The sequence below is a fragment of the Haematobia irritans genome, chromosome 2 (assembly GCF_050003625.1).
Source record: "Haematobia irritans isolate KBUSLIRL chromosome 2, ASM5000362v1, whole genome shotgun sequence".
Taxonomy (NCBI): domain Eukaryota; kingdom Metazoa; phylum Arthropoda; class Insecta; order Diptera; family Muscidae; genus Haematobia; species Haematobia irritans.
Genome location: NC_134398.1, coordinates 18,112,516 through 18,126,450, shown reverse-complemented (window position 1 = coordinate 18,126,450; position 13,935 = coordinate 18,112,516). Strand labels below are relative to the sequence as shown.

Below are 13,935 nucleotides of genomic sequence, written 5' to 3'. Positions count from 1 at the left end.
TTGTACTTTCAAAACAAACAAAAAAATCGGCAAAGGGGAGGTCCCCCTCCCCGACCAAATACCGAAAAATAATGTAGCGGATTTTTGTCTAGATGCCAACCCCAACATTCAATGAAAAGTTCAAGCAAATCGCATAATTTTGTTCCAAGTTTCAAAAAGAAGGGCAAGGGGGAGGTCCCCCTCCCCAACCACATATGAAATCATCAGGTACCCCATATTAATTCCATAACCTCACCACATGTTTTCTGTAAATCTCAGATAATTTAGAGAATTTTAGTTTTTTCACTGTACTTTAAAAAAGTCGAACAAAGGGGAGGCCCCCCTCTGCCGCCAAATATCGAAATAAAAAGTAGCAGATCTTTGTCTAGATGCCAACCCCAATCTTCAATGAAAATTTCAAGCAAATCGGTCAACTTTGGTCTAATTTTCAAAAAGTCGGACAAAGGGGAGGTTCCTCTCCGCGACCATATGTCAAAAAATGAGGTACCCTATTTTCAGCACATGAGTGCCCCCCACGATCTCTGAAAGTTTCAAGTACATCGGTTCAGCCGTTTTCGCGACAACCCGGAACATACAAATAAACAAACAAACAAACAAACAAATAAACAAACATAATTTGAATTTTATATATATAGATTGATAGACAATTGGGTGATAATTTTATTCCTATAGAAAATTTTGTCACAATTTTATTTCTATAGAAAATTTTGTCACAATTTTATTTCTATAGAAAATTTTGTCAAAATTTTATTTCCATAGAAAATTGTGTCAAAATTGTATTTCTATCGAAAATTTTGTCAAAATATTATTTCTATAGAAAATATTGTCAAAATTTTATTTACATAGAAAATTTTGTCAGAATTTTATTTCTATCGAAAATTTTGTCAAAACTTTATTCTATAGTCAGAATTTTATTTCTATAGAAAATGTTTTCAAAATTTTATTTCTGTAGAAAATTTGGTCAACATTTTATTTCTATAGAGAATTTTGTCAGAATTTTATTTCTATAGAAAATTTTGTCACAATTTTATTTCTATGGAAAATTTTGCCAAATTTTATTTCTATAGGAAATTTTGTCAAAATTTTATTTCCATAGAAAATTTCGCCAAAATTTTATCACTATAAACAATTTTCTCAAAATTTTATTTCAATAGAAAATTTTGTCAATATTTTATTTCTATAGAAAATTTTGTGAGAATTTTATTTCTTTCGAAAATTTTGTAACAATTTTATATTTATAGAAAATTTTGTAAAAATTTTATATTTATAGAAAATGTTGTCAAAATTTTATTTCTATAGTAAAAATTATTTCTATGGAAAATTTTGTCAACATTTTATTTCTATAGAAAATTTTGTCAAGATTGTATTTCTATAGAAATTTTTTGCCAAATGTTTTTTACTATAGAAAATTGTGTCTAAATTTTGTTTATATAAAAAAATTGTATCAAAATTTTATTTCTGTAGAAAATTTTCTCACAATTTTATAGCAAAAATTTTGTCACAATTTTATTTCTATAGAAAATTGTGTCAACATTTTATTTCCATAGAAAATTGTGTCAAAATTTTATATCTATAGAAAATTTTGACAAAATTTTATTTCTATAGAAAATTTTGTCAAAATTTTATTTCTATAGCAAATTTTGTCAAAATTTTATTTCTATATCAAATTTTGTCAAAATTTTATTTCTATAGAATTTTATTTCTATAGAAAATTTTGTCAGAATTTTAGTTCTATAGAAAATGTTGTCAAAATTTTATTTCTGTAGAAAATTTTCTCACAATTTTATTTCTAAAGAAAATTTTGTCACTATTTTATTTCTATAGAAAATTGTGTCAACATTTTATTTCCATAGAAAATTGTGTCAAAATTTTATATCTATAGAAAATTTTGTCAAAATTTTATTTCTATAGAAAATTTTGTCAAAATTTTATTTATATAGCAAATTTTGTCAAAATTTTATTTCTATAGAAAATTGTATTAGAATTTTATTTCTATAGAAAATTTTGTCAAAATTTTAGTTCTATAGAAAATGTTGTCAAAATTTTATTTACATAGAAAATTTTGTTAAAATTTTATTTCTATAGAAAATTTTGTCAAAATTTTATTCCTATAGAAAATGTTGTCAAAATTTTATTTCTACAGAAAATTGTGTCAAAATTTTATTTCTATAGAAAATTTTGCCACAATTTTATTTCTATTAAAAATTTTGTGACAATTTTATTTCTAAAGAAAATTTTGTCACAATTTTATGTCTATAGGAAATTTTTTCAACATTTTATTTCCATAGAAAATTCTGTCAAAATTTTATTTCTGTAGAAAATGTTGTCAAACTTTTATTTCTATAGGAAAATTTGTCAGAATTTTATTTCTATAGAACATTTTGTGACAATTTTATTTCTAAAGAATATTTTGTCAAAATTTTATATTTATAGAAAATTTTGTGAAAATTTTATTTCTATAGAAAATTTTGTGAAAATTTTATTTCTATAGAAAATTTTGTAAAAATGTTATTTCTATACAAAATTTTGTCAAAATTTTATTGTTATGGAAAATTATGTCAAAATTTTATATCTATAAAAAATGTTGTCAAAATTTTATTTTTATAGAAATTTTTTTCAAAATTTTATTTTTATAGAAAATTTTGTCAGAATTTTATTTCTATACAAAATTTTATTTCTATAGAAAATTTTGTCAAAATTTTATTTCTATAGAAAATTGTGTCAAAATAATTTTGTCAAAATTTCATTTCTGTAGAACATTTTGTCAAGATTTTATTTCTATAGAAAATTTTGTCAAAATTGTTTTCTATAGACAGTTCATCAAAAATTTGTTTCTATAGACAGTCTATCAAAATTTTATTTTTATAGAAAATTTTGTCAAAATTTTATTTCTATAGAATTTTTTTTTTAAATTTTCGATAGTAATAAATTTTGAAAAATTTTTTATGGAAATAAAGTTTTGACAAACTTTTCTATAGAATATTAGTACCCTTTACAAACAACAGAAAAAGGGTTAAATGAAGGATATATGGATGGACGAACATTACCAATCCGACTCCGCGAATCATGAAACGAGTTTCTTTCAAGCAATCTCAATGTTTCTGGGGATTCCTTGTGGGTGTTAATTTTTTTGTTGGTATTAAAGATAGGTTCTTTAGTTTGGAAAAATCAGCTTCATGAAAGTCTTGCAAGATATCTTATCCAACCTTCCACATTATGTGAGAAGGTAAAACAGAATTAAACACAAAACTATAGTGTAGTAAATTTCCAAACTATTATGCCTTCACCCCCAGTTTAGTTTTCCATCTGCAAACGTGGGATGCGTTTCCTCCTCCTTTTAATTTATATAGTAATGCAGACAAACCTTTAGTGAAACAAAAGAGCATCACAAACCCCAACAAATTACGAAAAACAAGAGAACAAAAAATATTTTCTGCAATAAATTATATTCTTGATTATCTTTTGGCGTTTTAGCGTTTATATTTTTTTTCTCCATTGACAGCCATTTCTCATCAGTCTTGGTTCATTGTTTTTTCTTCTGCTTATTTAATGGTGTTTTTTTTCGTCTTCAGATTTTACCTGGGAATACTAACACTTACAGCGAAGTTGAAAACGCCTTGCATCCAGTCATATTTGCATCAAAAGTACGCATCTATCCATACAGCCAATACGATAGGACTGTCTGTCTTCGAGCCGAAGTAGTTGGATGTCCATGGGAAGGTAAGTTTTAAACATCTTTTACTTTTAATTTCATTCCAGAGAGAGGTGGTTTTCTATCCTTAGTTAGTGGCATGGTTTCTTCCCATAAGCTATAGTAGTGTTGTACTAGGTGTTAGGATCATGCCTTTCTTAATTAACAATTTATTATGACAGCAGGTGTTTTATTTTGTAATTATGTTTTCGGTTTAAATCACTGGGAGAAAAACAAATAATCAAAAAATTCTAGTTAATATAAAATTTCGGATGCAATGGACAATATAACATTATATAAATAAATCTACTAATTTATAGTCGTAGAATTCTTTATATTTTGGTAGATTTTGCAAAGTATTTCTTCCCAACAAGAAAGTACTTCACAAATTTCCTCAAGAAATAAAATCTTGACAAAATTTTCTACAGAAATCAATTTTTAACAAAATTTTCTGTAGAAATAAAATTTTGACTAAATTTTCTATAGAAATATTATTTTGACAAAATTTTCTATAGAAATAAAATTTTGACAAAATATTCTACAGAAATAAAATTTTGATATAATTTTCGATAGAAATAAAATTTTGACAAAATTTTCTATAGAAATAAAATTTTGACAAAATATTCTACAGAAATAAAATTTTGATACAATTTTCGATAGAAATAAAATTTTTAACAAAATTTTCTGTAGAAATAAAATTTTGACTAAATTTTCTATAGAAATAAATTTTTAACAAAATTTTCTGTAGAAATAAAATTTTGACTAAATTTTCTATAGAAATATTATTTTAACAAAATTTTCTATAGATATAAAATGTTGACAAAATTTTTAAAGAAATAGAATGCTGACAAAAGTTTTTTATAGAAATAAAAATTTGTCAAATTTTTCTACAGAAATAACATTTTGACAAAATTTTCTACAGAAATAAAATTTTGACAAAATTTTCCATGGTAAAAAAATTTTGACAAATTTTTTGTAGAAATAATATTTTGATAAAATCTTCTATATAATAAAAATTTAAAATTTTGACTAAATCTATATATATAAAATTCAATCTGTGATTGTTTATTTGTTTGTTTGTTTGTATGTTCCGAGTTGGCTCCGAAACGGCTGAACCGATTTACTTGAAACTTTCAGAGATCGTAGGGGGCGTTCATGTGGTGAAAATAGGATACCTCATTTTTTGACACCTGGTCGCGGAGGGGGACCTCCCCTATGTCGGACTTTTTGAAAATTGGACCAAAGTTGACCGATTTGCTTGAAATTTTCATTGAAAGTTGGGTTTGGTATCTAGACAAAGATCCGCTACTTTATATTTCGATATTTGGTGGCGGAGGGGGACCTCCCCTTTGTTCGACTTTTTTTAAAGTACAGTGAAAAAACTAAAATTCTCTAAATTATCTGAGATTTACAGAGAACATGCGGTGAGGTTATGGAATTAATATGGGGTACCTGATGGTTTAATATGTTGACGAGTAGGGGGACCTCCCCCTTGCCCTACTTTTTTAAACTTGGAACAAAATTATGCAATTTTCATTGAATGTTGGGGCTGGCATCTAGACAAAAATCCGCTACATTGTTTTTCGATATTTGGTCGGGGAGGGGGACTACCCCTTTGCCCGAATTTTTTTGTTTGAAAGTACAAACAAAACTAAACTCCCCCGACTGAAATTTTACGGAAAAATGAGTGAGGTTATGATATTTATATCAGGTTCCTAATTTTTTAATAAAAATAAAAGGACATGGGGAGACATCCGCTTCTCTTATGTACATACAGAGAAACAATTAAACTTTTACCGAGTTACTTGAAATTTACAGAGGACTGGGGAGAGGTTACGATATTAATAGTTGATACCTGATTTTGTGATATTTGGACGGAAGAGAGGCCGCCCCTTTAGGCTTATAATTTGCTTGACATTTTCTGGGACGTTTACAAAAGATACGCTACATCACTTTTCGATATTTGGTCGGGGAGTAGGTCCTCCTCTAAAACTGCAAAAAAAAATTTAAGTTTTCTTGAAATTTATAAAGGCAGTGGAGGAAGGTTATGAACGAAGGGAAGTTTCAAAAATTTTCAGGGAAGGTTAGGGGTGCTATTCACTACGGTGTTTGTCGATATTGTATAGGGGAAACTGACATCCCTTTAAAACAATAAGCAAAATTTAAACATCTCCGATCTACTTGATTTACAAGGAACGTGGGAGGAGGTGATAAAATTTATACATGATTTGTAAATTATATGATTTTTCGATATCTGGTTGGAGAAGGGGAAAATTGAAATAAACTTCGATTCGATTTACTTCGATTGAATTTATAGGGACCATTGAGTAGTTATGAAATTATGTTAATATATTGTACGTGATAGTCCGATATCAGGTCAGAGTAAAGCGAAGGTGGGGAGAGGGTTCCCTTTTGTCGGTTTTTTTTTCTTAAATTGAAAGTAGGGGGTTGTCCGTAAATGGGAATTTTATGATTTTTGCACAGGCTTCTGCCTGATTTCTTTTTAGTAAAGAACTTAAATTTACATGAAATTGGCAGAGGGCGCATCATTTTCCAACATTTTAGCAAATGTTAATGTGGTAAAATTGTTTACTACTTTTGCTTTTTCCGATTTATTAGATGGGAAACAGTAATTCCTTGTATGTTATTATAATATAGTGCTTATTTTTCAGATACGTTGATGAGAAGGATACCTTTCATTGACAAACCACACTTAAAATTCACAAGAAATGTAGAAGTTTGTCCAACTACTTGAATACAGAACATTTTTTAAGACGAACCATTTTACATATGCATATCCGCCGAATTTATACCTATAAAGGAAAGAGCAGGTAGTCCGATTTGTTTGAAAGAATTCAAATCTTTTCGAAGTTGTTTTCAGCAGGAAGAATATGGTTGACTAAGTTAACTCAAAATGTTCCTACAAATACGCTTCGGAAGGCGCAGCGAAGCGGGCCGGGTTACGCTAGTTTTCTATAAAATTAATAATGTTGACAAAATTTTCTATCGAAATAAAATTTTCTACAGAAATAAAATTTTGACAACATTTTCTACAGAAATAAAATTTTGACAACAGTTTCTACAGAAATAAAATTTTGACAAAATTTTCTATTGTAAAAAAATTTAGACAAACTTTTATATAGTAATAAAATTTTGACAACATTTTTTATAGAAACAAAATTTTGAGAAAATTCCCTATTAAAAAATTACAAAATTTTCTATAGAATTAAAGATGTTGGCAAACATTTTCTATAGAAATACAATTTTAACAAATTTTTCTATAAAAATGAAATGTTAACAAATATTTCTATAGAAATACAATTTTAAGTAAATTTTCTATAAAAATAAAATATTAACAAAATTTTCTACAAAAATAAAATTGTGACAAAATTTTCTTTAAAAATACAATTTTGGCAAAATTTTCTATAGAAAGAAAAACCTGATAAAATTTTCTATAGAAATATAATTTTAAAAAAATTTTCTATAGAAATAAAATTTTGATAAAATTTTCTATAGAAATAAAATTTTGACAAAATTTTCTATAAAAATATTTTTTTTTTGTTGGTTTGTACTTCAATCATATTTGTTGTTTTGATCTCAGCTTTTTATACCTTGCGCCACACTGTGGAACAGGGTATTATAAGTTAGTGCATATGTTTGTAACACCCAGAAGGAGACGAGATAGACACATGGTGTCTTTGGCAATAATGCTCAGAATGGGTCCCTGAGTCGATATAACCATGTCCGTCTGTCCGACTGTCCGTCTGTCTGTGAACACATTTTTGTGATCAAAGTCTAGGTCGAAATTTAAGTCAAATCGCCTTCAAATTTGGCACATGTTCCTTATTTGGCTCAGAATAGAACCCTATTGATTTTGGACGAAATCGGTTCAGATTTAGATATAGCTCCCATATATATCTTTCGCCCGATATGAACTTATATGGCCCCAGAAGCCAGATTTTTGGCCGAATTTGGTTGAAATTTTGCACTAGGAGTACAATTAGTAGTATAGTTAAGTGTGCAAAATTTGATTTAAATCGGTTCAGATTTAGATATAGCTCCCATATATATATTTCGCCCGATATGGACTAAAATGGTCCTAAAAGCCAGAGTTTTGGCCCAATTTGGTTGAAATTTTGCACAGGGAGTAAATTTAGCATTGTAGCTATGCGTGCCAAATTTGGTTGAAATCGATTCAGATTTAGATATAGCTCCCATATATATCTTTCGCCCGATATGCACTTATATGGACCCAGAAGCCAGAGTTTTATCCCGATTAGCTTGCAATTTTTCACAAGGAGTACAATTGGCAGTATACTCATGTGTCCCAAATTTGATTGAAATCGGTTCAGATTTAGATATAGCTTCCATATATATTTTTCGCCCGATATGGACTAATATGGTCCTAAAAGCCAGAGTTTTGGCCCAATTTGGTTGAAATTTTGCACAAGGAGTACAATTGGTTGTATAGTCAAGTGTGCAAAATTTGATTGAAATCGGTTTAGATTTAGATATAGCTTCCATATATATTTTTCGCCAGATTTACACTCATATGACCACAGAGGCCAATTTTTAACTCCGATTTAATTGAAATTTTGCACAGGGAGTAGAATTAGCATTGTAGCTATGCCTGCCAATTTTGGTTGAAATCGATTCAGATTTAGATATATCTCCCATATATATCGTTCGCCCGATTTACACTCATATGACCACAGAGGCCAATTTTGTAACTCCGATTTAGTTGAAATTTTGCACAGGGAGTAGAATTAGCATTGTAGCTATGTCTGCCAATTTTGGTTGAAATCGGTTCAGATTTAGATATAGCTCCCATATATATGTTTTTCTGATTTCGACAAAAATGGTCAAAATACCAACATTTTGCTTGTAAAATCGCCACTGCTTAGTCGAAACGTTGTAAAAATGACTCTAATTTTCCTAAACTTCTAATACATATATATCGAGCGATAAATCATAAATAAACTTTTGCGAAGTTTCCTTAAAATTGCTTCAGATTTAAATGTTTCCCATATTTTTTATACCCACCATCATAGAATGGTGGCGGGGGTATAATAAGTTTGTCATTCCGTTTGTAACACATCGAAATATTGATTTCCGACTATATAAAGTATATATATATTCTTGATCAAGGAGAAATTCTAAGACGATATAACGATGTCCGTCTGTCCGTCTGTCTGTCTGTCTGTCTGTATGTCTGTATGGCTGTCTGTCTGTCTGGCTGTCTGTCTGTTGTAATCACGCTACAGTCTTCAATAATGAAGCAATCGTGCTGAAATTTTGCACAAACTCGTCTTTTGTTTGCAGGCAGGTCAAGTTCGAAGATGGGCTATATCGGTCCAGGTTTTGATATAGTCCCCATATAAACCGACCTCCCGATTTGGGGTCTTGGGCTTATAGAAATCTTAGTTTTTATCCAATTTGCCTGAAATTTTAAATCTAGAGGTATTTTATGACTATAAAGAGGTGTGCCCCCACCCATATAGACCGATCTCCCGATTTTACTTCTTGTGCTTATAGAAACCGCAGTTTTTATTCAATTTACCTGAAATTGGAAATCTAGAGGTATTGTAGGACCACAAATACGTGTGCCAAAAATTGTGAGTATCGGTCCATGGTTTGGTATGGTCCCCATATAAAACGACCTCCCGATTTGGGGTCTTGGGCTTATAGAAACCGTAGTTTTTATCAAATTTGTCTGAAATTGGAAATCTAGAGGTATTTTCGGGTCATAAAGAGGTGTGCCGAAAACCGTGAGTATCGGTCCATATTTTAGTATAGCCATCATTTAGACCGATTTCCCGATTTTACTTCTTGGGCTTCTAGAATCCGAAGTTTTTATCCTATTTGCCTGAAATTGAAAATCTAGAGGTATTTTCGGGTCATAAAGAGGTGTGCCGAAGACGGTGAGTATCGGTCCATATTTTAGTATAACCCCCATAAGAACGATCTCCCGATTTAACTCTTTGGGTTTCTTGAAACCGTAGTTTTTATCTGATTTGCCTGAAATTTTAAATATTCTGTTATTTTAGGCTCACAAAAACGTGTATCGGATTAAGTTTTTATCGGTCCATTTGGTAATGCCTCCATATAGACCGACTTCACTTCTTGAGGGCGTAGAAGGCGCGCTGATCATGAAAATTGCTTGAAACTCAATGTAAAATTTCCAGATTTTACTTCTACAGATTTAAGATTTCAAATCAAGACGTTATTTTATAATTTTCTTGCACACCTACAAGAGATGTTAATGATTCCTCTAAAACTCAAACAAAAATGGTTCTTATAAATCCAGAATCTGATATAGTCCTCATAGGTGAAATCTTTAAATTTAACTTCGGGAAGTGTCCTCAAGTCCTCAAGCCCTCCTGAAATTTCAAAGGAAACCCTAATATTTGGTTCATGGTGGTGGGTATTTAAGATTCGGCCCGGCCGGACTTACTGATGTATATACTTGTTTTTTACTAACATTGTGTTCCACCCTAGTGCATTAGCCGACTTAAATTTTGAGTCCATAGATTTTGTAGAATTCTATCAAATTCTGTCCAGATCGAGTGATATTTAAATGTATGTATTTGGGACAAACCTTTATATATAGCACCCAACACATTTGACGGATGTGATATGGTATCGAAAATTTAGATCTACAAAGTGGTGCAGGGTATAATATAGTCGGCCCGACTTTAGACTTCCTTACTTGTTTCCTTATGAAATTTTTCCAATTAGTAGTAAGGTAAATTATTTGCCATCAAATATCAATTAATGCCTGCTCCATCATTACTACCATTATGAAAATTCCCATCATGTCCAATATTTTGAATAGAAAATCATTAAATAACCATTTAACTAACAATTTGACTTGCTTGTAAACTCTTATGCCATTTTGGCTTTCTATCTCACAATTTTAAATTGTTTAATAACCCCCATAATATTTTAACCATAACCAACCAATATGTTATGGTATTTTTTATGTTATCGCGATTTTGCATGATATAAGCAATGAAATTTGTAATTCGTGAAATCTAGTGTACTTCAGAGCTCAAGTGCTGTTCACTAGGTTGATTATTGGTAACAATTGTGCTCTCCACAAGCTTATTTTACAAAAATTCTTAAGTAGCACCACCATGCCATAGACATAACAATTCAATCTCTTGGTAATCGTGCCTTCCGACTACTGCTGCTGCTCCAACATCGTCAACTTCATTCTTACGTAGCAGTAGTAGTAGTACAATTAAAACGTAATTCGAAAATGCAAAGTGCCAACCATTGCCTTGGTTGGTGTATGAGTAAAACACTTTACTATGCTAGTTTTCTTAAGGCAATCTTTACAAAGTTGGCAGTGACTACTAGCGATTCTTATGCCAATTTGGTCTCTTTGTATGGTTTGAACCAAAACTCAAATGGGAAATGGGAAGGTGTACATAGATCAACCATGAATCTGTCCTGTAAATCTCTGTGAGGGCAAAAACTATATTTTTTCACAAGTCTGAGAAGGTACAGTGGTGTTGATTTACCATTGCAATGGAAACGATTTAATTTTAAATAGTTGAGCTTGATTATATTAATCAAAAATATTTTGGTTTAATTTGAGATGATTGGAAACAACCAGATTTGTTTGGTGCCACTATGACAAACAAATGAAATTGAATTCGGGAATCTATAGTCATACTGATGATCGAATAAAATTTCATCTGTACATATCCGGCTCAGTGAAACGTCTCAAAAGTGGAGACTTACTGTAGCTTTTATTTTGTCCACCTTTCGGAGGTTGGCACTAATGAGAGGTTAATTTTAATGTGGGGTATATAGAAAACTTCTCACGAACATTTTCCAGAGGTGCTATGAATATGGACCCATGAAAATTATCCCCAAACCCTAAATGAAGTAGGACCCCAAAAAATTATTATGTCATCAATTTTTATTGGTTTTGGTAATTAACGTTATTTTGTTTTTGGGGCCCGTTTACATTATGAAAATATATACATGTTTGAATTGAAAATTAACTCTAATTTTTGTGCCGCTTTCTGAAATGGAAAATTAACCCTACTTTTGTTTTGGGCTCGATTTTCGTGCTTCAGTTTCATTTTGTTGTGGCTCATTTTCATGGGGCTCATATTTAAATATTACGAAGCGTCGTCTCACATTTGTGGACCTATTTCATTTGAGTTTTGGGGCTCATTTTCGGTGAGTCCATTTTCATAACGCCACTTTTCAAAGGTGCTATAAATATGTGTCCCATGAACATTAGCCCCAAAATCTAAATGAAGTTGAAACAAGTATATACGGCCGTAAGTTCGGCCAGGCCGAAGCTTATGTACCCTCCACCATGGATTGCGTAGAAACTTCTACTGAAGGCTGTCATGCACAATCGAATAACTTGGGTTGCGGTAACACTTGCCGATGGCAAGGTATCTTAAAACTTCATAACACCGTAATATATACCACATAGTCCATACGTGGTATATATTAAACTAAAAAGGCCGATTACATACTTATATAATTAAATTTAAAGTTTCTATAGAAATAAAATTTTGACAAAATAAAATGTTGACAACATTTTCTATAGAAGTAAAATTTGGAAAAAATTTTCTATAGAAATAAAATTTTGACAAAATTTTCTATACAAATAAAATTTGACAAAATTTTCTATACAAATAAAATTTGACAAAATTTTCTATAGAAAAAAAAATTGGAAAAAATTTTCTATATAAATAAAATTTTGACAAAAATTCCTATAGAAATAAAATTTTGACAAAATTTTCTATAGAAATAAAATTTTGACAAAATGTTCTATAGAAATAACATTTTGACAATGTTTTCTATAAAAATAAAATTTTGGTAGATTATTTTTGGCTAGAGTGGCAACCATGGTTATGAACCGATATGGACCAATTTTTGTGTGATTGGGGATCGGCTATATAAAGGGTGATTTGTTAAGAGCTTGATAACTTTTTTTTAAAAAAAAACGCATAAAATTTGCAAAATCTCATCGGTTCTTTATTTGAAACGTTAGATTGGTCCATGACATTTACTTTTTGAAGATAATTTCATTTAAATGTTGACCGCGGCTGCGTCTTAGGTGGTCCATTCGGAAAGTCCAATTTTGGGCAACTTTTTCGAGCATTTCGGCCGGAATAGCCCGAATTTCTTCGGAAATGTTGTCTTCCAAAGCTGGAATAGTTGCTGGCTTATTTCTGTAGACTTTAGACTTGACGTAGCCCCACAAAAAATAGTCTAAAGGCGTCAAATCGCATGATCTTGGTGGCCAACTTACCGGTCCATTTCTTGAGATGAATTGTTCTCCGAAGTTTTCCCTCAAAATGGCCATAGAATCGCGAGCTGTGTGGCATGTAGCGCCATCTTGTTGAAACCACATGTCAACCAAGTTCAGTTCTTCCATTTTTGGCAACAAAAAGTTTGTTAGCATCGAACGATAGCGATCGCCATTCACCGTAACGTTGCGTCCAACAGCATCTTTGAAAAAATACGGTCCAATGATTCCACCAGCGTACAAACCACACCAAACAGTGCATTTTTCGGGATGCATGGGCAGTTCTTGAACGGCTTCTGGTTGCTCTTCACTCCAAATGCGGCAATTTTGCTTATTTACGTAGCCATTCAACCAGAAATGAGCCTCATCGCTGAACAAAATTTGTCGATAAAAAAGCGGATTTTCTGCCAACTTTTCTAGGGCCCATTCACTGAAAATTCGACGTTGTGGCTCGTTAGTAAGTCTATTCATGATGAAATGTCAAAGCATACTGAGCATCTTTCTCTTTGACACCATGTCTGAAATCCCACGTGATCTGTCAAATACTAATGCATGAAAATCCTAACCTCAAAAGAATCACCCTTTACAACTATAGACCGATACGGACCAATTTTTGGCATGGTTCTTAGAGGCCTTATACTAACACCACGCTGCAAATTTCAACCGGATCGGATGAATTTTGCTCCTCCAAGAGGCTCCGGAGATAAAATCTGGGGAACGGTTTATATGGGGGCTATATATAATTATGGACCGATATGGACCGATTCTTGCATGATTGTTAGAGACCATATACTAACACCACGTACCAAATTTCAACCGGATCGGATGAATTTTGCTCCTCTAAGAGGCTCCGGTGGTCAAATCTGGGGATCGGCTTATATGAGGGCTATATATAATTATGGAACGATATGGACCAATTTTGGCACGGTTGTTAGAGGCAACATACTAACACCACGAACCA

At 31.1% G+C, this 13,935-nt stretch overlaps 1 protein-coding gene across 1 annotated transcript in view; it reads left to right on the top strand.

Moving 5' to 3' along the window:
* Ddr (discoidin domain-containing receptor 2) overlaps positions 1-13,935 on the top strand; it is an 817,465-nt gene that overhangs the window by 166,038 nt on the left and 637,492 nt on the right. The window contains 1 exon segment of the mRNA XM_075294255.1: positions 3,573-3,720. Within this exon segment, the coding sequence (XP_075150370.1) occupies positions 3,573-3,720 (148 nt within the window).